Source organism: Lontra canadensis, unplaced genomic scaffold (genome assembly GCF_010015895.1).
Source record: "Lontra canadensis isolate GAN:19392208 unplaced genomic scaffold, GSC_riverotter_1.0 scaffold1, whole genome shotgun sequence".
Lineage (NCBI taxonomy): Eukaryota > Metazoa > Chordata > Mammalia > Carnivora > Mustelidae > Lontra > Lontra canadensis.
In genome coordinates this window covers 62,314,984-62,340,278 of record NW_022630995.1, presented here as the reverse complement: position 1 = coordinate 62,340,278, position 25,295 = coordinate 62,314,984, and the positions used below count along the sequence as shown (strand labels likewise).

Sequence of the window (25,295 nt, the reverse complement as noted above, 5' to 3'; positions counted from 1 at the left end):
GAAAAGATTGTTTCTCAAAGTCCATACTTTGAAAGTTTTAAAACTTACTCCTGAATAATTTGTTGGTCCAAGAAATGATAATGGAAATTTGCTTAAATGTAGAATAGAAAAATAATGTAAATACAACATATTAAAATGTGTGGGATTTGGCTAAAGTAGTTTTTTAGCCCTAAGGGAAATTAACGCCCTAAACTTATATTAGAGAAGAAAGGCTTATGATTAAGATCATATAAAAAGCTAGAGGGGAACAATGACAAATGAATCTGTAGAAAGAAGGAAGGAAGATCACATAAATAAAATAAGAAAAAGACTACCAGATACCAACCAAACAAAACCATGATAGAAAGGATAAGTAAAGTGAAAAGTTGAATATGCTGAAAAAAAGTCTAATAGAATACACAAAGTTCTGATATGAGTGACCATATAAAAAAGAGATAAGAGACCAGTAAATAATAAAAAGCAAGGTAACTATACATGCAGTAGAGTTTTGGAAAATAAAACAAGGAACAATTTCATGTGGATGAATTTGAAAACTGAAAGGAGATGGAAAAATTTCTGGAAAATTTGTCAAAAATGTCTCAAGTAGAAAAACAGTCTGTGTATAGTCTTATTACCATGAGAGAAACTGATTCAGTAATCAAGAAATCTTCTGACACACATAAAAAAGCATGCACCCTGATAGTTTTATAGGTGAATTCTAACAGACTTTTGCAACCTCATTTATACATTATTCCTGATGTTAGAAAAACATCACTGTGACCAAAACCAGATGTGAGTCATTATGAGAAAGAACAATTACAGTTCACCTGTACTTGTGAGCATAGATGTCAAATTCGTAAACAAAATATTACTAATATAATCCAGCCGTCCATAAAATAATTAGTACAGCATGGCCAGGATGAGGTTTTCCCAGGAATGTAAGGTTGGTTTAACTTCAAAATATCCATTTGCAAAGTTTGCCAGGTTAACAGATTAAAGGAGAAAAGAAAAAAAAAAAACTCATATGATCATTTCTGTATAAACTGATCAAGTATGTTATCAAATTCTACACCCACCCAAGATGAAAACTTCTCAGCAAATTAATGACAGGAGGAAACCCAAAGTCTACGGTAAGTGTGAGTGAGAGGTGGTAGGCATGGGGGTGGGCCAGCCCCAAATTACAGGTGAAGGATGTGAGGAGCAGGTCAAGGTCATGTATCGATGAGGGGCAGAGCTGGTGACATCCAGCTCATAGTTCTTGAGTTGCCCCTCAAGGGCCCTGGGCAACCCCTCAGCTCAGCCCTGAGACACCTCCTGGCTCTTTTTTCTTGAGACCCCCCTGATTTCTGTCATCACCGGACAGTACGATGCTTACAAATGTAACATCAAAGATTCCTTATTCTCGACTGGGTTTGGAAGAGTTATGTGCCCTGAACTGGAAGTGACTGCTCCTAGGTCACGTGATGTAGTATTGAGTTGGTGGAAAGCCAGCCAGCATTTCCTTGGTTTGCATTCGGAGGGAAGACCAGCCTGTTGTTTTGCTCCAGATACTAGAATTTCATTCCACAATTTGATCATTCTGCGAAAGCAGCTGTCCCACTGTGAATGGTCTTTTAAGTCAAACATTCAGGGGAATTAAAAAAACATGAAATGAAATGCTTTGGAAAAAATGACTGGTAAGAGAAACGTACCGAGCACGCCTCCTTGGATGAAAGAGTTAGATTCCTCTTGTGAAATGGGAACATGGGCAAGACCTACCTAAATCACAGGACCGAGCAGCATGATGGGCAAATCTGCAGAGGACACACTTCCTCATAGGAGATAAGGGGACCCCAGACTGACCGTACCCACTGCATCAGTCCTACAGCTTCAGTTGTCCTGGCCCACCCCGCCCCGTTCCATGCCCGAACCCAGTGTCTTCTTCTGTTCTTCCTCTGGCTTATTGCCCACTTGCTGCTTGTCGCCTAGTTTGTGGATTCTGCTGCTGGCCCAGCTTCGCTGCTGGGACGAATCTAGATGTAAAAAAGAAAAAATAACACTAGCAGTAAGTTGCTCCCATTAATCTAACTCTCATTAAGTCCAAAGCATCATGGGAAGTGTTTGAACCTTCTGTCAAGCCCTTGATACTTTGATATCCATTCTACAGATGATGGAGGGAGGCTAAGGAAGGTTACAGCATTGCACCAAGCTCCTGTCCCTGGAAAGCAGGGCTGGCGCCTTCTCCCACAAAGCACAGCTCCTGTCCTCACATCAGTTTCTGCCTCCCTCCCTCTACACTGCAGCCCAAGGAATCTCTCTGAAAAACCAAAACAATCACTGGCAGCCCCACCCCCAGCTCTGGATTTAAAACCCTGTCCTTCACTACTCTTGGAGGCACCCTGCATTTCAACCCCCGGACCTTCTCGCTGCTCCTGCACCCCTGCGTGACGTTCAGGCCTCCATTCCTCTGAATTACCTGCCTCACTTCTGCTTCACCCCTTTGCAAGCTCATATCCATAATCTAAGACAAGCCAAATGTTGCCTCTTCCGTGAAGCCACCCATAATTCCCTCGGGCAGAGCTGGTCTCTTTCAGCTTTGTGCTCACACACCCTCCCTCCTGAATCTCTACGATAGCAGGTGATGGCTATTACTGTCACTATTAACTGTGAGGCTGTCGTCCACACTGGGCTGTAAGTTCCCAGAGTCCAGGGGCCGTGTCTCATTCACCGCGATTGCTTGTGCCCAATAAAAGTTCTGGTACTCTGTCAGTCTGTCTGTCTATCACCTTATCATATATTTTTCTAACCATTCATTCAGCTGATACCTACAGAGTGCTTACCAGAGACAGCAGAGCTGAGGGATGGGGCCAGGAGCCAGAGAAACCGAAATCAGTCCTTAGTGAGGCTTTCATGCAGCTCTGGGGCTTCAGAAGTTTGACCAATACTCTCTGTGCCTCAGCCACCGTACCTATAGAATGGGATAATAACACATTTCTGCCTTGTACTGGATTGAGTCTAGTAGTACCTGCTAGCTGACATTATAAATAATCAAGATGATGATGCTGATCAGGACTGTTCTTCCTTGTGTGAGCCAGGCCCTGGGCTCCCTGCTGGGGAGAGGGGTGGACAGGCCAGCTGTGGTCCTGGGCTCCCTGCCCTCAACAGTAAAACTCCATTGAGAAGAGTTCCCGAATCAGGTCTTGGATTCCACTTGTGCAAAGCAGCAGGTGGATGCCCAGGGTGCAGAAGGAGTTTAGGGAGAGGCTGGCCTCTGGGGGAACATGTCATCAGCAGCCACAACCTGCAGGACACCTTCCTGCCTCATTTTCTGTTCCCAGCCAGAACTCACCTGGACTTGGAAAACACGTGTGATGCTCTCTCTGCTCTACTCATGCTTTGGAGACACTAGCAGCTGTGGGTTCAAGTCTGCCTTCTTTGCGCAGTAGCCAGGGCTGGCCAGTGAAATTGTGACTTCAGTGAGTCGGGTCCACACTGGGCTCTGGGCGTGCTGGCAGAAAAACTGTCAGAAACTCATTAGCGCTGTTGAAAGTTCTATGTTTGGTCATGTTTGCATGTGGGATGCTGCCACGAGACAGATGGCCGTAATTAGAAACGTCAGCATGTTAGAGGCCCTGCTCAGAAGCGTTCAAAGGCTTCCATGGCCCTGCGGGCAAAACCCAAATGCTCAGCACACGATGGCCCCAATTTCTCTCTCTGGCCCCATTTTCTTCACTCTTGGTTCTTGAGCAGTGTTTCTGAGCCGTGGGGGGGCTTTGAGGCCCTTTTGACAGTTTGATGTAAGCTTTGGCTCCTCGGCAGAAAGGCAGACTTTTCTGCACTTATTTAGGAAGACGATGGACCACCATCTGCTCTGGAGCCCATCCGAAGCCCCTTAGAGGTAAACCCCAGCTCTATCCCTGACCCCACTTAAAGCCCTGGACTATCTGGTGACTAACAGGTCCGATATGTCTGCATTTTATGAGGCTCGGGACCTTCCAGCCTCCCCCTCCCCTTACCTACCCAAGCAGATTGTGGACAGCCTCTTGTAGCCATATTATCTGACTCTGGTGGCCCAAGAAGGCAGATTTCTTCTGCTCGGCCAATGAGAGGCAGAACAGTATGATGGTTAAGGACACAGACCCTGGCGTGAACTGGCCTGGCCTCAGATTCTGGCTTTGCCCCCTAAAAGCTGCATAAGACAGCTTTTGCCTTAATCTCCTCCTCTGTAATGGGGGAAAATAGACTGTGTATTCCTTGGGGTTGTTACAAGGACTCAATGAGATTGATACATGTGAGCATTTAGAACAGTGCCCAGCGTGCTGTGGGGTCGCGTCAGCGTCAGTCGTGCTGGTTGTGCCCGAGCACAGGCTTCCCCCCAGATGGATGAATGTGTGCTGGCGCCTTACATAGATCAGCAAAGTGCACCAGCTGCCAGGCACGGTGCTGAGCGCTGCAGACAGGGGGCTGGAGAGGCGGCCCTGCTCCCCGGAGCTCACACTCAAGCAGAAAGGTCCGGGGCATCAGGCAGCTACGAAGATGGGACAGTGTCTGAGTCTGCTCGGGCTTCTGGAACAAAACACCATAGCCTGAGAGCTGAAGCAACAATGGGTCTCTCCCTGTTCTGGAGGCTGGAAGTCCAAGATCAAGGCATCAGCAGTCAGCTGCTGCTGAGAGCTTTCTTCCTGGCTTGCAGACGGTCACTTTCTTGTTGAGTCCTAACCTGGAAGAGAGTGGGGGCCCGGGTCTCTCTCTTCCACGTCTTATAAAGGACGCTAACCCCATCATGGGGCCCCACCTTCATGACCTCATCTAAACTCAGTTGCCTCCCCAAAGCCCCACTCCCAAATCCCATCCCGGGGTGATGGCCTCAACGTAGGAATTGGGAGGGGCTGCAGACATTCAGTCTGTGATGGGCACATACAGGGGAGGGCAAGTGGGTGCCTTTGGAGATGGGGTGTGCCCCATCCCAGGGCCTGAGGAGCCCTTCCCTGAGGAAATTCATGAGTTGGGTTTTAGAAGGAGACTCGGGAGTGTCCAGACAACCAGGGGAGGGCCCTGCAGGTGGTGGGAGCTGTTTGCGCGAAGGCAAGGAGGCACGAGAGGTCACGGCATGACCTCCTTACGCTACTGGGCACAGCTAGATGGGGGAGGCAGGCAAGAACAGATCGTGCCAGGACCAAGAGGTCTGGTTTAATCTGCGGACCCCTTGCCTCTCTGTGCACAGGAGCTTCAGGAGCTGGAGAGGAAGCTGGAAGACAAGCTGGCACAGCAGGAGGCGGCCCAGCTCCAGCGGGCCCTGGCAAGTCGACAGCAGTGGGCTGGGGACGGGCCCGGGCTTCTGGGCATGCCTGAAGACACGGATTCTGGAAGGCAGGTCTCTGCTGTCCTGCAGCAGGCCCTGAGCCAGGCCCAGAAGTTACTGGAGCGCCAGCAGCAGAGGTGAGCCCAGTGCCCGGTGGTGGGCCCTGCAGACCTGGGGTTCCCTGACTTCTCCGCTCAGCTGGATGCACCCCTGGCTGCCATGCACCTGTCCAAGGCATCTCGCAGCACTCAGACCCCCGCCACTGTCTTAGGCATGCACTTCTTCCCTGGCACCTGACTACACTTTGGTTTATTTTCTTGGTGAGATCATTGAGGTTTTCACTGAGCACATTTTTTAAGCTTTTAATTTTTAAATAGTTGTAGACTCCCAAGAAGGGACAAAGATAGTTCAGGGAAGGTGTCCGTGCCCTTCATCCTACTGTCCCTGATGGCGACATCATACGGGAATCCTGGCGCTTTATGCAAACACCCGTGCGGGCAGTGAATACAGACTTGAACTCAGATCTCACCGTGACCAGAATAGTTCAGAACCTGCTTTTGTAAAATTATGAAGCAGACTGAGCCCCTATCTTTAGTTAGGGCTGTTCTTTGCATTCTTCCTAATTGACATACAGTCAGCCTTTGCCCACGGCTTTAAGCACTCTTGGAAAACCTACTTTTTACAGCTTCCTGATTTTCCATGGTCAATAGAACGTTGACATGGAAAGGACAGGGTGCAAACGAGAGAGGCCGTGTGATTCCGTTTTTGAAAACACATGTGCACAAACTAATTAGCAGCAGAGAGACCCAGTTGTAATGGGTGTGACTTGTGGGTGGTGAGTTTATGGGTTATTTTTAACGTATTTGATTATGCTTTCCTGGAAACACAACATCAAAATGAACTAACGGTATGAGAGGCTGAATGTGTGTGATTGGAAGGCACAGGGCCTGGAGATGCAGACCTCGTTTAATTACACCAGGATTTTCGGGCATATGACGCCCTCACATGCCTCCTGTCTCGTGGAGGAAATTGCTCATGAGGAGAGCTTTTGACATGAGTTTGGAGTTGTGTCAGCCAACAAGAACGTGGGGTGGGCCTATCATGTCACCACATCTCTCACCTGAGGGACGGGGTAGGCAGACCCTGTCACGTGGAAGTCAGAAGGCCTGGGGGGACCCCCCCCCCCACTCCGTGGAGAGGTGCCACCAACCTGTGTGGCCAGAGCCAGGACCAGGCTGGGTTCATGGTTCTGGGTCTGCTTCCACACAGGGAACATGGTGGGCGAGGACCCCAGATCTGGGTCTTCTTGAGCATGATGACAAATACTGAGAGTTTTCCAAGCAGGACCCCAGATGGCCCAGCCAAGCCACAGAAATGCTCCCCACAACTCCCACAAAACTTCTCCCTTCAAGGAACCCTCTGTCCTGGCAGGCCCCCATAATACGATATTTGCAAACTGTTCTAGAACAAGACGAGATGTGCCTCTACTGGGCATCTCTTTCAATAGGTTTAAAAAATAATAATAATGTAGGTGAGATTTGTGTTATTTAAATAACTTGTTGGTCTTCTCCTGGATCACGTGACAACCAAAGTGGACTCACATAGATTTTGTGTGCACTCCAGTTGGAGGGAGGAGCGAGACCACAGCGTTGTGCTTGAGGATTTGCTGGAGAATGTGGAGTTCGACACCTTTGCGACCCTGTACAGCCAGGTGAGGATCCATTCGCCATGTTGTGGGCCATGTCCTCCCCTGCAGCGCTGACACAATGACAGTGGGACCCGGGGAGCTACTGGGCGGATTGTGGACAAGCGTCCGGCACCAGGCCGGGAGGCAGAGGATTCCCATCAGGCCCAGCAGCAGCAGCTACAGTAATCGTGACTGCCCTGGTCAGCCTCTTTTCTGAGACTCGCCTGGCACCCAGACATGCTTCCTCTTCTCTGTTGGACACGAGTTTAACACACACAGGAGAGGCTCCACCGGGAGCAAAGCTGGCCACTGAAACCAGGTCTCACTCTCTTAGATGCTCTAGCCATTCCGTTCCAGGCTCCTTCTCCCTCCCTTTAAAGCAAGATACTTCCTCATTGCTGCACGAATAAAATGGGAAGGGGATGCCCCTTGAGAAATGAACAGCACTAGCCCAGCGAGTCAGGGAGCTTCCCTGTGCTGTGGGAGAGGCTGGGACCCCATCCCTGTTCCTCACTGAACTCCTCCCTTACACCCCTCCAGGCTCCAGAATGACCGACCCTTTGTAGATAAGGTGGAGTGCCCTTGACTTCAAAGACCCTGACATCCTCTGAAGAGGCTTTTCTCATGAATAAATATTCACTGTGCTCTAGTAAGCAGCAAGGACTGTCTTGGGTACTGGGATTTCAGCAGTAAACATGAGATAAAGTTCGTGCCCTCAGGAGCTGATGGTCTAGTGGGGAGAGCAGGCAATCAGCAAAATAAATATATAACCTGAATAGTATTTGATGTGCACTATGATCTCATTTTTATAGTTATGTCCATCTGTCCATCCATCCACCCACCTGTCCATCCATCTAGCCATCCATCCATCTATCCCCCATCCACCCATCCACCTGTCCATCCATTATCCATCCATCCATCCGTCCATCCATCCACATATATGTCTAGAAAGATGGTTGGAATGATGCTTGCCTAATATTACTGATAATCACTTCTGGATAAAGGCATTTGGAATAATTATTTTAACATTCATCTTTGTGCTTTTTTGCATTGCTTAAATTCCTTAAAATAAGCCACATTTCTTAAAAACAAAGCCGAGGATGAAACATGCCGAGAACACACAAGCAACAGAAACCCACACAGGAAGGAGGAAAAGGGTCCTTGTATGGAGGGAGGCGGGAGCAGGCACAGGAAGAAGGCAGGGCCATGTGACTGTGATGGAGGCAGAGGCTGGAGGGACGCACTTTGAAGACGCAGGAAGGGCCATGAGCCCAGGCAGGCAGATGGCTGCTAGAAGATGGAAGAGGCAGGAAGACAGATTTTCCCCAGAGCCTGAGCGGGAACTAGCCTTGATGACACCCTGACTTTAGCCCAGTGGACGTGACTTCAGACTTTCGTCCCCCAAACTACGAGAGAAGAAAGTATGTTATTCTGACCTGCTGTGTCTCACCAGTGGGGGGCCGTTCCACACGTGGCAGCTTATTCTGTTCTCATGGAAGCCTCTGCTGTAGGTGGTATAGGTACCCCACTTTACAAATAAGGAAGCTGAGCACAGAGAGAAAGAAAGGCGTTGCCCCAGGACACACAGTGTCCTTTCGGTGCGGTGGGGCCACAGGCCAACCCAGACTCCCCAGATGGAAGGACCTATTCTCTCTCTCTTTTAACCTCTTATTTTGAAACACTTTGAGATTCCCAGTAAGTTACAAAGCTAGCATAGAGAATTCTGGCACCCCGTGTTTCACTCAGTTTCCCCCCATGGTTGCCTCTTACAAAGGGCTAGCACTGTATCAGTGTATGACACTGGTTGCAAAACACGTGCATGGTTCTGGGTCCATTTCACGTGAAGATTCACATAACCAGCACCACAGGCAAGATACGGACTGTTCCATTTGCACAAAGACCTGTCTTGGGCCACCCCTTTACAGGCGCACCCACTCCTCTCCCATCCCTGACCCCCGGCAACCACGACGCTCTCCGTGTCTGCATCTCGTCAGTTCGGGAAAGAAGAACACGTGAACTCTGATAGGATGTGATCCGGGGGGACAGGCTCTTTCCATGCGGCATCCATCCAGGTGTGCCCTGTAGCCTAGCGTCTTCAACCGTCTGCTGGTCTGGGGGACATTCCAGATGTTTGCTGAGCTGCACCGTTCGATCTGAGCCGTATTGCCTCATGGTGCACAGGGCAGGAGAGGCCAAGCCTCACCTGCTGTCCCTGCTGCTGGCCCGGAGGTGCAGCCCTGGTGCATGAGTTGAGAGCAGTCGGGAGCACAGATGAAGGTTCTGGACGCATCGCATGAGCCAGGGTTGCTGACCACATAGGTTTTACTTGACAGCTCTGTGAACTGGGGGACATGTTTTCCAGACCGAGCTGCTAAAATATTTACTTCTATGGGACAAAACATCCTAAGACTGTCATCCGTTAAAGCGTGGTGTTCATCAAGGTCAGAGCAGTGAGCTCATGAGCTTCCCATTAACCCTTCTAGGAGCTGAGACTGGCATCGTACCTGTCCAGGCTGGCCATGGTGCCCGGGGGCACGCTGCGCCGGCTCCTGAGCGTGGCTCTGCCCACGGCTTCACAGTCCGAGCTCCTGGCCGCGCTGGATCCGAGCAGCCAGAAGCATCCGGACCACATGGTAGAGAACAATGGTGGTGGGGAGCCTGCTGACCTGGGCAGAAGGAGGTAAGTGTGCCGTCCCGGCTACTCTTGGAAACCAGTTGAGTGTGATTCCAGGAAGGGAATGCGCGGAGGGAGGAAGTGGGACACCTGCAGCCCTGGGCACACACACCTTCCCGGTCGGCACTTCATTGCGCCAGGAGCAAAGGACAGCCAGACCAGGGGAACCCTTGATAAATCATGGGAGGCCTGATTATTTTGTCCTGATTTTTACCTTCATCACCGATTTATTTTTCAAGTGGAATCTTCAGAAAATCTTTCGACATACTAGATGCTGGCTAACTGAACATAATGACAAAAAGTAAATTAATTAAAAAAAAGAAAGTTAGAAGGTTTGGCTATGTGAAGAAAGAGAAATCAAAATAAAAACCTTTGACTACCTTAAAAATAAAAAGAAAGAAAGAAATGTTTCCCCTGCCATAAATGCCATACACATGTTAAAGGAAGTGTAAAAAATACATACAAGGAAAAAGAAGAAAAAGAAATGTCCTGGTTCCATTCCCTGGAGAAAATGGCTGAGAGCATTTTCTTAGAGTTTTTCGTCCAGAATGTGTTTCCTTGCTGGGCTTTATCAATGTGTTTGGGTCTGTCTGTGTCTCTGTGTGTGTAGTAATCCCAGCATATACTCTGCTCCACAGAACAGGGAGTTTGCTTTTTTCCTTCTGATTCTTGTCCACGTGCAGACATCATTCTATGCAATAATTATCACACCATTTAGACTGTATTCTCTGCTGTAATCTCATTAATTTAAAATTCATACTTTTCAGTTATCGAAACCCCTTCCTAGTCCTCTTGTTAACAGCTGTGTAATATTTCACAGAGGTGTGCAGCAGAGTGAATGCAAAAGTTACTCTCTGACTGGATGTTTGGTTTGGATTCATTTTTTTCCTCAATCATGGATAAGGCTGCCTCGAAAATTTGCTTCAAGAGCCGATTCCAGGCATGAATTTGGTCATCAAAGTCTCTTAATAAGGAAAGGCAGGAAGCAGGAGTGTGGAGTGAGGGGGTGTGGGAGCCGCAAGAGGGCCACTTGAGAGCAGAGTCTGTGGGGGACGAGGTAGCAAGAAAAGCCACAGCCACACCTGAAAAGAGTGCTGAACACCCAGTGGTGAAGCCGGCCTCCTCCCCCAGGGCCCATGAGTCCGCCGAAGTGTCATGACTGTACTCACAGGTGTGGAAGTACATGATTTTCCTGAGAAAGGGGGCTGTGTCTTTTTATCAAGGTCATAAAGGGTCCCTGACTCAAAAAGGTAAGAAGCACTGCTAAGGGGGAAGAGTAGGGTTGGGTGTGAGGCAGGGTGGGACTGTGGGAACAACGGCTGTGGGTCCACAGGGTGTGGTCGGAGGGCTGAGCATGGGTGTGGGCAGGTTTGGGTGAGTGTGGTCAGGGGATGAGTATAAACATGATGAGGACTGGGTAGGTGCTATTGGAGGGCTGGGTGCGTGTGGGTGTGGTCAGAGGGTTGGGTGTGGGCGTGGTCAGGACTGGGTGTGGGTGTGGTCAGAGGGCTTGGCATGGGTGTGGTCAGGGCTGGGCAGGTATCAGAGGTCTGGGTGTGGGCGTGGTCAGGGCTGGTTTTGGGCGTCGTTAGGGGGCTGGGCGTGGGCAGGGTTAGAGAGCTTCATGCCACTGGTTTCTCTTGGTGCACAGGCAGGTAGGGACACGCAAATATTGGAGGTGACCCTGAAGCAGGAATGTGGCCACCCATGAGGACCTTGTTTACTGGGCTGTGCCTTCAGCCAGTACAGTTTGGGAGGCTGGTGAGCAGAGATCTCTAATGGACAAGGCAAGAGAATCAGGGTGGCTGTCACCACGAGTATGGAGCACGTGTGTGCCATTTCTTTGCCCCGCTTCATGGCCAACTGGACTGGATCAATTCTGGAGCGCCTCGGCCACTTGCCACAGTCTCTGAGGGCAAGGCAGTCACCACTCCTCTGTCCCAAACACCTCGTGCCTGGCCACAAGTTCGGGGTCTAGGGTTTCAAGCAATAAAATCTGCCTGACTAATCTCAGCACAAAAGAGTGTGTGAGGGACCTGTCAGAACCCAGGGAGAGCTGGATGCCCAGGTCCTGGGACGGGCAGGACCAGGAGAGTACAAAAGACATGCTCTCTGGGGTGCTGCCCTCAGGGGACCATCTTCTGTGCCCAAGAGTTCGGCTCCTGGGAGAGTGAGCTTGACTCAGCGTGGGAGGTCTGTCTCCACCACCGGCCAGACAGTGTGAACCAGCTTGGCCAGAGTAGAGCAGGACAGACAGGACTCTGGGTTCCACACTGTCCTTTACTGAATCGACCTGAGCCCAAGGCCCATGAACAACTACTTCCTCTTGCTCCCTACACGATACTGCAGTGTCCATTCCCCTATGGTGAAAGTCACAGTCCTTCCCGAATAGCCTTAGGGTTCCTAGGCCAGCCCACCTTCCAATCTTCTGCTGTGCTATTTCAACTTAATATATTCATGAAATACTTCTGAGCTCCTACTGTGCCCACCGTTATAGGCAGTAGTGTGTGCAGGAGAGTAAGGGGCGTGTGGACCCCCTGTCAGTTAACACATAGATCACGTTCCTCCACACATGTCCTCCCTCTGTGGGGATGCAGGGCTCACCTCAAGTGTCCCCACCTCTACACAGCCTTCTGCTATCTGACTGATGTTATCCATTACCTGGCTCTGACCCCCAGACTGGGAATCCCTTGGGGGCAGAGATTTTATCTTGACCAAAGAAGGTGCTCGATCAGTGTGCCTGGAGAGAGAGACAGACCATGAAAACGAGTTCTTCCTATCAATCCAAGGTCATGTTGAGGGATGGAATGCCATCATGCTTTTCAGGAAAAGTCTATTCTAGGAAATATTAAGACCCTCCCTTCTTGCCTCCAGGAAGCACCAGGTGTGGTGGCAAGCCCTGGAAAGCCGACTGCGAGGAGAACTGATAAGCAGAGGACTGGAGAAGATGCTCTGGGCCCGAGAGAGGAAGGAGAGGTAACACTGGGTACCTGCTCGAGTGGGCCGGGCAGGAGGTTAGCCCAGCTGCCTGTGAGCGGGACGGGAGATGAAGGGCCATCCTAGGAACCTGGGAGAGGGTGAATGCAGCCATACCCACATTCCTTCCTGAAAGACCACCATCTTTGCTCACAGTGACTTAGTTTAGGAGTTGAAGATAAGCCTCTCGCTGTCAGTGGGAGAATGTCCTTTTATCATTTGTTAGCACTTTACAACAGTGGCTGTTTTCAAATGGGATGTCATTAGAGGGAGAGTAAATCCTCATTGCTGTTTAGAGTTTATAGTTTACAAAGCCCTTTGCCTCCTGCGACACTGAGCTTCCCAGACTTCCAGAAAGTGGGGATGGTAACCCTGGAGCTCAGGGAGGTCAGAGGATGAGGCACCAAGCCTGCAGCTGGGAAGCTGGCGGCCATGGGGTTTGGGACCATCGAACTAACCCCTTTCTTGCCCTAGACTTGCAGGCCAGTGATCTTTCTACTCCACCGAGCACCTTTCTCTTTTAGCTGTGGTTTCTGCACACCTGGAGGTCAGAGGGAAGTTAGGGGCGGGGTGGTGTTCGATTGCTACAGTTGACCAAGTTTTTCCCAGTGTTTTCCACTAGAAAAGTGACGTCAGGTCGGCTCATAACAGGGTAGAAAGTGGTCATACCCAGCGAGTGCTCTGGAAACCCTCAATGTCCAAGCGGAGCGTGTATCCTGAGTCCTGCCCCTTCTACCATTTCTCAGCTACAGGAAAGGAACTGAAGCCAAGCTTCACGAATGGTCCATGTTAACAGTCCTAGAGGCATAATCATCTGGATGTCAGACTTTAGTCCCAAAGAGATTAGATCAGGATTTGGAACCCAAATCAGGGCAATTAAATTCGAGCTGTATAAATGTGAGGTCCTCCAGGAAGGAGCAGAAGTAAGCTCCTCCAGATTGGGATGGGGAAGTGAAGGCACTCCCTGGCTGTAGGCCTAGGAGGGGAGTGGGTACAGAACAGGAGGAGTACAGGTCCCACCCCACTGGCACCCTCTACAGGCCTTTGCCCTGCCAGGAGGCACATGGAGCTATGGCAGGAAGACAGAGACTGAGTCACACTGAACTGGGTCGAATCCTTGCTCACAATCATCCCAGCTGCAAGGGTAGGAGGCCTTGGAGCCTCATGGTCCACATCTGCCCTGGAAGGGCCAGTGAGCCTGTCAGTGACATCCAGCAGGTGACCCCCAGTGACATGGCCTCATCATATACTGCTTGGGCACTGAGAGAACCCGTGGCTTTTAGCTGGTGTAGGCCTCTTAGAAGTAGTCCTGGCCGTTACCAAGAGCAACTATGGATTTAGGGGCTGGGCCACTCATGGACAGGACTCCAGAAATCCTTTTGTGGGACATCCCCAAAGAGTGTCAATCTTCTGTTTCAAATGCAGTTGGCCTGACTTCTAACTCTTGCTTTGGAATCAGGTCTCATCAGCCTGCTTTGATATGAGACTCCCAGGCAATGATGTCCTAGGAAACGTTGAACCATTGGCTGGTGGGGAGGGAAACAGAGACAAATGCTCTGGTCTGTAGTATTTCCCAGTGTTCATGGTGTACCTGCTCCAACCAGAGCTGATTTCAAGCTAACCACATGATGACAAGAGGCTTACAAAACTTGTGCAAAGTTAACAGTCATGAGTCAGTAAGAATTGTCTATAAATGCCACCTGCCATAGGCTTTGGCTCATTTCAGGGGTGACCTGATGACCACAGTGTCTTTCATTAAAATGACACCTGGTTGAGGACCTAAGGACCCAAAGTGGGTTCTCCTAGAGATCTCCATCAGAACACTCAGGAGGGTAAGTTGCCAGATACATCAAATCTGGTCTTCTGTTCTTTCTTTAGTATATTAAAGAAGACATGTCCCCCCCTCAGAGAGAGGGTCATATTCCCTGGAAAAGGAAGCTGGCCACACCTGTCCCTGGAGTCCATTGGAGAACTGGCTGCTATCCCAATTATAGGAGCAGAGACCATTGATTTATTAAACACAGGCGAGAAGCTCTTTATATTCAGAAATCCAAAGGAGCCGGAGATCTCATTGCATGTCCCTCCCAAGAGAAAGAAGAAGAACTTTCTGAATGCCAAAAAGGCCACTTGGGCCTTAGGCATGCACTAGTCCCAAGGAAAGCTCCAGGGAATCTGAAGACAGAAAGACAGTTTTCTTTGTGGGGTGTGTGTGTGTGTGTGTGTGTGTGTGTGTGTAGTGTACAACTCATGGATATAAGTTACACTGCAGAAGACGCAGACACCCCCAACACCCACGACATTCAAGGATTCACTTTCATCTGGTCTTATGAATTTCCAGAGGGTCTGCTCTTCTCAGCATCATGAGGGACATGCCGAGACTCAGGAGCAGCCTCGAACCCTTGTTGCCTTCAGACTCACCTCTCTGAGGGTCTGGGGGAAACTCTGGCCCCCAGTTCACACTCTACAATGTCTGGCGGCATATGGGCTGTGTGTCCAAGTGAGGTTCTTTGTTCCTGCATTTTATGTTTGCTACATATTCTATTTTTATCAAGGGAACTTCTGAAAATAAATGCATTTTACAAGAAGCTCTTCTCAGTGACACTTGGTTTTGCTTTATGTAGGAACCCTTTATTTTTAATTGCTTCTGTGTTTTGGCTCCACATTGTTGTGTTCAACAGAGACTTGCCCTCTATCATTCCAGTGGCCAGGAAATGGGCCAGCCACTGGGACATAGGCTCTCCAGCTCAAGTTAGAGTTATTTCATAAATGAGGAAATCCAAAGGCTTAAGAAGATGAGGTGATATGTGTAAGATCACAAAGCCAGTAAGTAGAAGAATCCAGGTTCATGCTCTTTTTAAAATATTTATTGATTTATTTGAAAGAGAGACTGAGAGCACGAGCAGGGGGAGTGGCAGAAGGAGAGGGAGAAGCAGACTCCCCACGGAGCAGGGAGCCTGACAAGGAGCTCAATCCCAAGGTCCTGGGATCACGACCTAAGCCAAAGACAGGAGGGTCCGTTGGTCAGTTACTGACTGAACCATCCAAGTGCCCCTAGGGTTCATACTCTTTATGGCCCCAAACCCTCGCCCTTTCTCCTGGACTCAATCAGTGGTCACGTTTGCCAAAAAACCGCACATAGGTCCTTGTGTTTCATGTAGAAAGACCCTTTCTACTTTCATAGCAATGGCTGAGCCAATGATGTCTTGGGGCTGGACTGGGTCATGGCATGAGCTTTTCTAAGAGCCAGGCAAAGCATACAATTGTATTACACATTTCCTGAGGGTAGGAAATGATTGAGAAGGAAATTCTGGCACCAGCAAGGAGAAGACGAGGGATCCTGATGAAGCATCTTCTGCAGGAGAGTCACTCCTGGACCCTTCCAACTACCTTAACCCACTTCCAGTGCTCACTAATACCCCAGCAAGGTGAGCATCACTACTCCCATTTTGCAGCCAAGGCAGCTGAGACTCAGTGTAAGTAACTTGCCTCCGATTACACCACCTACTAGGGATCTTCCAACTTTCAAACCCTTATCAGCCATGAGACATTTTGTTTGTTGACGACCAGAAGGCCAAGTCTTCTTTGTATTTTCCCACCAGCACGCACGGAGCGTGGTGAACAGGAACCTTTGCTGGGGATCTTACTTCTTCAATAATGAGCTGCCACGTAGCCATGTCATGACCTTAATGGATATGCATGAGCGAGCAGTTCAAGTGTAAGAGAGAAGAGTTGATCTTCCCATCAGAAGATCTAGTGAGCAGAGAGGACAAAGAACAGTGATTTTTACACATAGGGTAGTGAAGTGGAAAATGCATGGTTCGGTGTAAGATGACTTGAGTTCATCCTGCCACACCACTTGTGAGCTGTGTGTCCCTGGGCAAGTCACCTGATCTTTCTGAGCCTCATGTTCATCACCAACAAAATGGTGATGAAAATCCCTTCTGAGGATTAGAGGAACTGGATCTGTAAAGTGCTTGACGGTCGTGTGGGCCTGCCATGTCTGTGTCCTTCTCTACCTCTTGAAGGTGACCCATCTGCCTTTCTAATAATTTCTTGTTTCCACAGGGCTCTGCTAGAATCATGCATGGTTGAAAGTAGATTGCACATAAGGATCTCAAAAAATAGCTCAAAATTATGGGCTGGAGGCTGATTGAAGAGGCTATTAGCAACAACAGGAGGTACCCAAGCTGTTTAAAATACAGCATTTCAACCTAATAATAACTCCCAGTGTTAATAGAGAAAGACTAACTATGGATTTACTTTCTCTACTACATGACAAACATGAAGACTGGGGGAAGCCTGTGCTTCTGCAGTCAGATAGATCAGATTTGAATCCTGGCTGGACAACTTCGGAGCAAGTCACTGTACCACTCTGAACCTGAGCCTCCTCATCTATAAAGCAGGGATCCTACTACCCTACCTTAGTGTTAAGGTGTCATAAAGAATGGAGATATTGGCTCTTTTTTTCCATAGTGTCTGATAAAATATTGGCATACAATAAATGTAGCTTATGTGTTTTCATTACATTTTTACATATTCACAACATTGAGCTTGGTGGCTCATTTTATTTCCATTGACATGCTAGATGAACACGGTGGCCCTTCTAGAAGGGGCTGTTCCTACCATAATACATGGAAGCCTATTCATAAGAGAGATGCTCCAGGGAACTTGAATTAAAAGGACTTCAATTCAAGTTTGGGTTCCATTACTTACAAGCTGCAGGAAATTGAGAAGATAGCTAAACTTCTCTGAAGCTCAGCTTCCTGTCGATTTTGTCTTCAATGATGAGTTCAGTCTGATTGAGTTGACTGACATGAAATACATAATTGTCAAATGCAAGGGATAAAATAGATATATGAAAATCATGCTGTGGGATTTGGGATTGAGAGCCAAACTGACTGGGGAGATTTGGGAACATCTTTATGTTTATGACTCCAAATATTTATCTCCAGATTAGACTTCTTCTTGGACTCCAGGCACTATGTCTGCAGCTTGCTGGACATCTCCTCCTGGATACCCCACGCTTCACTTTTACATACACTGATCCTACTTGGCTTCTTTGAAGCAGTTATCATTTAAAGAGATTTAAAATGAGAAAATTGTATTTTATGTTCATGTAAATATTTACAACTTCTGGTGCTTTTTTAAAAAAAATGTAGATCCATATTCACAGATGCCTCAACCTCAGCATGTCCATCCCTGAACTCATCAGCTTCCTAGAAAACCGATTCCACCATGGATGTCTCCTCTTTGGAGTGGATAGTGCCAAGCCAGAAATTTAAAAATCATCCTAGACATCTTCTTGTTTCTCAGCCCCCAAATATGATGACCAAATCTTGCTGATCATATCATTGCATGAGCCTTGACATCTATGCCTGCCTTCACCCCTTCACTCCTGCCCAGGCCAGGGCATCACCACACCACCTCTCTCCTGGTTGGTGCCAACAGTCTCCTTTCCTCCAGGCTGGTGCCTGCCTGTTTGCCCATGGTAGCTATATCTAAGTCATTCCCTTGCTGAAAGACCTCCAAAGACTCCATTTCTTCCAAGACCTCCATTCATTGTCCTCTGATTACCTTCCTAACTGGTCTATAGAGGAAGCCCCTGCTTTCTAAAGATCCATTGAATGACAATAAGATGCCAAAGATAAGGTGGATTTGGATTTGCCTCTCGGATCTGGTTTGTTTTGGAAAGGTTAATGGCCTTGTGGAGGATGGACCAGAGGTAAATCAACTACTTAGGCTTTTTATCAACCCATTCTCCAACATGCAGCTAAGGCAGGGAGTGAGGAGAGCCAATCCTGTTACTGCTTTATGTGTACCCTGGCTTCTCTGGCCTTCATTCACCAACACTGAAAGCAATGGCAACCACCACATCACCAACAACCACAACAGGAACCATAACAGTAATTGTTGAGTTTACCTTCATTTGAGTAGTGTGCTCAGGGGAAGGGGTGTCCTCCCCCAGCCCCAGGAAATGAACCATCACTGTCTCCCCACAGACTGTGAATTCAACCATCTCTGAATTCTCATTGGGATGTTTGGACCATTATATTTAATGCATTTGTTGATACCATTGTGATTGAGTTTCAATCTACCAAGTTGCTATTGTGTTTTTTATTCTTTGATCTGTTACTCACCGTCTTTTCCCTCCATTTCTGCTTTCTTTTGCACTGAGTCTCTTTTATGATTCAATTTTATCTTTTCTGTTGAATTACCACACCTCTCCTTTTAGAGGTTGCCCTAGGGTTTACAATATACATCTTTTACTAATCATTTTCCACCTTCAAATAGTACCATGTGCCTTCACATAGAGTGTAAAAATCTTACATGGGATACTTCCAATTCCCTTTTCCATCCTTTCTGCTGTCATTTGCCACGTTTTGCTTCTATTTGTGTTAAACTCCTACATACACTGATATTACTTTGCTTTTTAGAAGCAGTTATCATTTAAAGAGATTTAAAATGAGAAAACTGTATTTTATGTTCATGTAAATATTTACAACTTCTGGTGCTTTTTAAAAAATGTAGATCCATATTTCCATCTTATCTCATTTTCCTCTATATAATGTCTGTAGAATTTCTTCTAGTGCAAGTTTGCTGGTGATGAATTTTCTCATCCTTTATGTCAGAAGTCTCTTTATTGCCTTCATTTTTGAAAGCTATTTTACTGAGTATAGAATTCTAGGTTTGCAGCATTTTACATTTTCGTGCTCACTACTTTAAAGCTGTGGAGAGAGCTGAGATGCCCTTCAGCAGACGAATGGATAAGGAAGATATGGTCCATATATACAATGGAATATTACTCAGCCATCAGAAAGGATGAATACCCAACTTTTACATCAACATGGATGGGACTAGAGGAGATTATACTGAGGGAAATAAGTCAAATAGAGAGAGTCAATTATCACATGGTTTCACTAACTCATGGAACATAAGGAATAACATGGAGGACATTAGGAGAAGGAAAGAAAAAGTGAATTGGGGGGACTCAGAGGGGGAGATGTGAGAGACTGTGGACTTTGAGAAACAAACTGAGGGTTTTGGATGGGAGGGGGGTGGGAGGTTAAGCTAGCCTGGTGGTGGGTATTATGGAGGGCATGTATTGCATGGAGCACTGGGTGTGGTGCATAAACAATGAATCTTGGAACACTGAAAAAGTAAAATAAAATAAAATAGATGTCACTCTGTCTTCTGGCTTGCTTTGTTTCTGACAGAATGTGTGCTGTATTGGTTAAATGTTCCTCTCCATATATCAGTATTTTTTTCCTCAACCTGTTTGAAAATTTCTTATAGTAAGAGCAGCCTCTTTATTATTTTTTTTAACTCAAAATTTTGCAGCAATTCCACTATGGTTTTTCCTTTCTTTTTTCCTTTTTCCTTTCCTTTTATCCCTTTTGTGGTTTTCTGCTTGGGGTTTGCTGGATTTGGGAGAATTTGTATAGTTTTCATCAAATATTAGAAAAGTTTAAGTCTTTGAATCTTCAAATATTTTCTTGTTGTTTTGTTCCACCTCCTTCTCCTCTTTGGCAATTCCAAAGACACTTGTATTAATCTGCCTGATGTTGACCCAGTGATCACTGAAGCTCTGTTCATTTTTTTCACTCAAGGACACCAACATTATTTTCAGTCATCATGTCTCTCTAAGCTCCCCTTGGCTGTGACAGTTTCTCAGATTTTCCTTGTTTTTGATGACCTTGGCAATTTTGAGGAACATTGGTCTGATATTTTGTTTGTAGAATTTTTCTCTGTTGGAATTTTGCTGATGTTCTTCTCATGATTTGACTGGGTTATGGGTTTTTGAGAGGAAGACTACAGAGGGAAAGTATCATTTCATCACATCATATCAAGGAGAGATACCATCAACTTGAATTAATACTGTTCGTATTGCCCTTGACCACTTGAATGAGGTAATGTTTGTTAGGGTTCTCCACTGAAGAGTTACTGTTCTACCCTTTCCAAACTGTACCCTTGGGAAGAAAGTCACTACGCACAGACCACACTTAAGGGGTAGACAGTTGCACTCTTAGAAGATGAGGTGTTAATATAAATTATTTGGAAGACTTGTATATGGGAGATTTGTCTTTTCTCTCCTATTTATTTGTTTCTTTGTATATGTATTAGTATAAATATGTACTCATGATATTTATTTTATACTTCAGGCTTAATCCATTGCTACTTTATTTTGTTGCTCAAATTGTTCCATCTTTGGCCACTGGAAACTATTTCAGTGGTCTTTGGGTCCCTTTGACATACCCCCCATCACTGTGGGTTGGTTTGTTTGTTTGCTTGTTATAGAGCAAATGCATCCTTTTCCGCACTACAAAATTCTCCTGGCTTGTCTTATGAACTGCTTGGCCCAGTCTTAGAATTAGCCATTTCTCTAAGGAACCCTCGTTCCTTTTATTGGTATGAAAAATTACTTGCCCCTGGAGAATTTATTATAGATGATTTTCTTTTCTTTTCTTTTTTTTCCTTTGTGCTTTTTGGTAGCTTCCAAATTTGTTAAAATGAATCTCTATTGCTTCTGTAATCAGAAAGAGTACAAAAATGGTATCTAAAATCAGAGAGTTGGGATAAAGAAAATAGTTCCCATAATTTGCCTTCTAATCATCATGGTTTGGGAGTATCTAAGACCCACTTCACATAACAATCATAAATCATAAAATTAACTCTTCTTACCAGTTCTTGCACTGTGAACTGAATAGGGAAATTTGAGGGATCTGTAGACAATCACAGTGTCAGAGTTGTAAGAGAAAAACCCAGATATTAGTGATTAAAATAAAATGGGAGTTTAATTTTCTCCCATGTGACAAGCAACCTGAAGTGGGCAGTCCAGGCTGGGACAGGAAAACTCCACATCTCTAAAGCCACTTTTCTCCTCAGCCATGCTGGGTAAATGGCTTCAACCCCCGAGGTTATCTCATGGTCCCCAGGTGGCTGCCACAACTCAAAGCTTCACATCATTCCTGACTGAGAGAAAGAGAAAGTAGAAGAGCAAAATATACCAGATTGAGGAACTTTGCAGAAGTCCCACTTAGTGATGTCTGCTTACAAATCATTGGCTAGAACCAAGTCACATGACCACCTCAACTTCAAGGGATGATGGGAAATGTCACTTTTAATAAGCATCCTCCAAATTGAGATTCTGTAGTAAAATAGAAGGGAAGAAAGGGTTTGGGTGGGCCACTCAAAAATCTCTTGCCAAATTCTCATGTGCCAGTGGGAGACAAGAAAAGGTCCAGCCTTTTTCTCACAGGGAGAGAAAGCCAGGGCCTTCTGTGTGCATTCCTTCCACATAGATTCTCATTTGCCCTGCAGAACTCTTGAGACTCAGAGGTGGATATTACTATTCCCACCAACCTTTGAAGAAACTGGGGTTCACATAAATCAAATAGTTCCCTCAGGGTCACCCAGCTTAGCAAATTCCAGAGCCGGGTCTCTAACTCCTGTCTGACTTCTTCCCACTGCACTCTCCTGACTTCACTGGTCCGCAGTTGGCCTTGTTGTTCATTTATTCTTTCAACTACTGACATGTGCTGTTGTGTCCTGGCACATAGAGATAATTTAGTGTGGGTCCAACGGATGAGTGAACAAGGGACGCTTACTGTAATGGAGAGCAGACATTGACCAGGTCCATACAGGGACATCCCCAGGGCGTTATGAAGGGCCCCCTCTTTCTGGAGGCCACCAGGGAAATGTCACCAAGAATAGAGTGTGCACCAAAGCCAGGAATGCTGGGAAAGGGAGGGCAATGCAAGCAGAAGGAAGGGTGCAGGCATGCAGGCATGAAAAGGTTTCATTGCAGATGGGAAGATGGGGAGGACTTCCCGAGCAGAAGGACCCAGGGTAGCAGGACTGGTCTGGATGCTCCAGAGGCTCTGTGTACTGTGAGGAGAGCATGTTGAGGGAATGACCGGTCAGCAGAGCTGGGTCTTGAATATCTGCCAGTGCCCAGTCTGCTTCCAGTGTGTGTTTACACCTCTCGCACACATCTGCTCTACTGTGTTCTTACACATTCTGTTTCTGGAGTTTACACAGGGAACACCCAATGGGATGTGTGGGAAACACTGGTGGTTTGCACTGTGGTTCCTTCATTTTTTGAAGCATGTGAGTTTACTCCTCCCTGCTGGTGAACTGTGGGACTTGATGGTCCATGGGCTCACCCGGGTTCCCAGCTCCTGTGACGCCTTAGCTGTGTGTGCCCTGAAGCTTAACATCATGGGCCATGCCTTCCTTAGAGCCACACCTCTGGAATCCAAGGTCAGAGGTGTGTGTGTAGAGGGAATGGCCATAGAGAATGGAGTTTTTTTTTTTTTTCCAAAGACAGGTCTGTGAAAGCAATATTCCTTCTATAGTGGGTCTATGCATGGACAGACATTTCTCCAAGAAAGATAGCCAAATGGCCAACAGATGCAGGAAAAGATGCTTGACATCATTCAGCATCAGGGAAATGCAAATCAAAACTACAAAAAATATCACCTCACACCTGCAGAATGGTTAAAATCTAAAACACAAGAAGAAGTGTTGGTGAGGCTATGGAGAAAAAGGAAACCTTGTGTCCCGTTTGTGGGAATGCAAAGTGGTGCAGCACCGTGGAAAACAGCATGGGGGCTCCTCAAAAAGAGAAAAATAGAACTATACTATGATCCAGGAATCATACTACTGGGTGTTTACCCAAAGAATACAGAAACACTAATTCAAAGGGAGACATGCACCTTGATGTTTATAGCAGCACCATTTACAATAGGCAAGATATAGAAGCAGCCAAGGGATCATCAACTCATGAATGGGTAAAGAAGATGATGGAGTCAGGATTAGCACCCAGGCAGTTTACTCTCTGATCCTGCATCCTTAGCAGGTTGCAAGGATGAGTGGTTGCTCCAGAGGGATACGTGTGCTGGCTCTTTTAGGAGATCTCCATAAAAGCTGTGTGCACTGGAAAGAGAGGTCTCCTTATAGGAAGCTGAGATGCCCTTTTCGGTTATAAGTGCTGAGGACTTCCTGGGTACTTTCTCATTGCAAGTCCAGGTTGGATTCACTCAGAAGCTGATTGTGTCATGGGAATCGGTCAGCCTTAAGTGGACTGGCTTGACCCAAGCTGCTGTCAATATCACTTCTTCCAAAATTTCAGTCCTCATCTACAAAATGAACACAGGAATCTCAACTGTCAAGCCTGTGCATATAGATTACTTGCAACAATGGAACGGAAGTTTGCTAGATGGGTGATAGGTGCTGTGACAGTGTCTTGAACATTGGTGGTGGCTCAGAGCTCCAGGAAGGAAAGAAAAGGAGTCACATGTATGAAGCATGCCATGGAGGGAGTGATGTTCTTTCAGGTGATCATATTTGACACTCATGACTTTGTGAGATGAACATCTGAATCCACCAAAGCTGGTCCTAGACTTTCTTAATTCATTGAAACATAGCAGTGTTGATTCTGCTTCATCGTCTTTACCTGATGTTTCCTGCTCCCTGGGACATTTCCCTTCTCTGCAGGACACACACATACATTCTGTCCTTGGTCTTTTGTTGGCTAACGTCCTTAGATCCCATTTAAATGTCCCTTCTGAGAAGCACTGTCTGATGTCCACCTAGCTTGGTTCCCTTTTTATGCTCGCATGGTCCTACATGGGTTGTTTTAAATACGCATCATTCTGGTGGTTTATACAAGCCAGAATGCCTGGCTGGACAGACTCAGGGAAGGCTCTACCTTTGTCTTATCCATCACCATGTCCCCAGCACCTGTGCACAACCAGATGCTGGTTGTTTGTTTTATACATAATAACTGCATGCACAGCCAGATACAGGATAACTGCTCGGTTCACGCTCGGGGGATGAGTCAGTGAATTTTTTTTAAAGATTTATTTTTATTTTTATTTTTTTAACATACTAATTTAACTTCATTTAGTTTTACCTCTTTTCAACGTTCCAAGATTCATTGTTTATGTGCCACACCCAGTGCTCCATTCAATACGTGCCCTCCTTAATACCCACCACCAGGCTCACCCATTCCCCAAACCCCTCTCTTCCAAACCCTCAGTTTGTTTCTCAGAGTCCACAGTCTCTCATGTGTTGTCTCCCCCTCCGATTTACCCCAGTTCACTTTTCCTTTCCTTCTCCTGATGTCCTCCGTGTTATTCCTTATGCTCCACAAGTAAGTGAAACCATATGAGTCAGTGAATTTTTAGCATCTCCAATTGCACGCTGGAGAGGAACGAAGTTCAGAAACTCCCAGTGACCTACTCAAGGTCACCCACCTGGCGAGAGGCACTGGCTGGCCTGTGACTCTAAGTTTACCATCCCAATGACACCAACAGGTGCTAAAAAGGCTTGCTTCAGAGCGCTGTGGGAGAGACTGAGAAGAGAGGACATGGAAATCATTCCTGCATTCCAAACACATATCAAGGGAAAAGAAAACGCATGCTTGAACAGGAGCTTGTTTTCAACCCTTCCAGATCATCTTATTTCCACACTCGCTCACTTCAGGTGTCTGCTCAACCGTCACCTTCCAGAGACCTGCCTGAGCCCTTACTTTGAAACAACTCACCCTGAGCTTCTCCCTTCCCCATGCCGGCTTGTTTTTCTCCCTATGCTCACTACTGTCTGACACATTCCTTGTGTACCTGATGGGCCATTGGTGGCTATGCCATGGAGCTGCGGTGTCATGCTGGGCGATGGAGACTCTGGCAGGTTTCTTC

The 25,295-nt window shown here is 46.9% G+C and overlaps 1 protein-coding gene across 1 annotated transcript in view; it reads left to right on the top strand.

Annotated features, from left to right (window-relative positions):
* The window catches only part of EVC2 (EvC ciliary complex subunit 2), a 116,135-nt gene extending 100,950 nt beyond the window's left edge, over positions 1-15,185 (top strand). The window contains exons 18-22 of the mRNA XM_032855253.1: positions 5,183-5,397; positions 6,884-6,971; positions 9,431-9,627; positions 12,496-12,597; positions 14,476-15,185. Of these exons, the coding sequence (XP_032711144.1) occupies positions 5,183-5,397; positions 6,884-6,971; positions 9,431-9,627; positions 12,496-12,597; positions 14,476-14,746 (873 nt within the window). The 3' untranslated portion in view covers positions 14,747-15,185. The remainder of the gene's footprint in view (positions 1-5,182; positions 5,398-6,883; positions 6,972-9,430; positions 9,628-12,495; positions 12,598-14,475) is intronic.
* Positions 15,186-25,295: the final 10,110 nt, after the last annotated feature.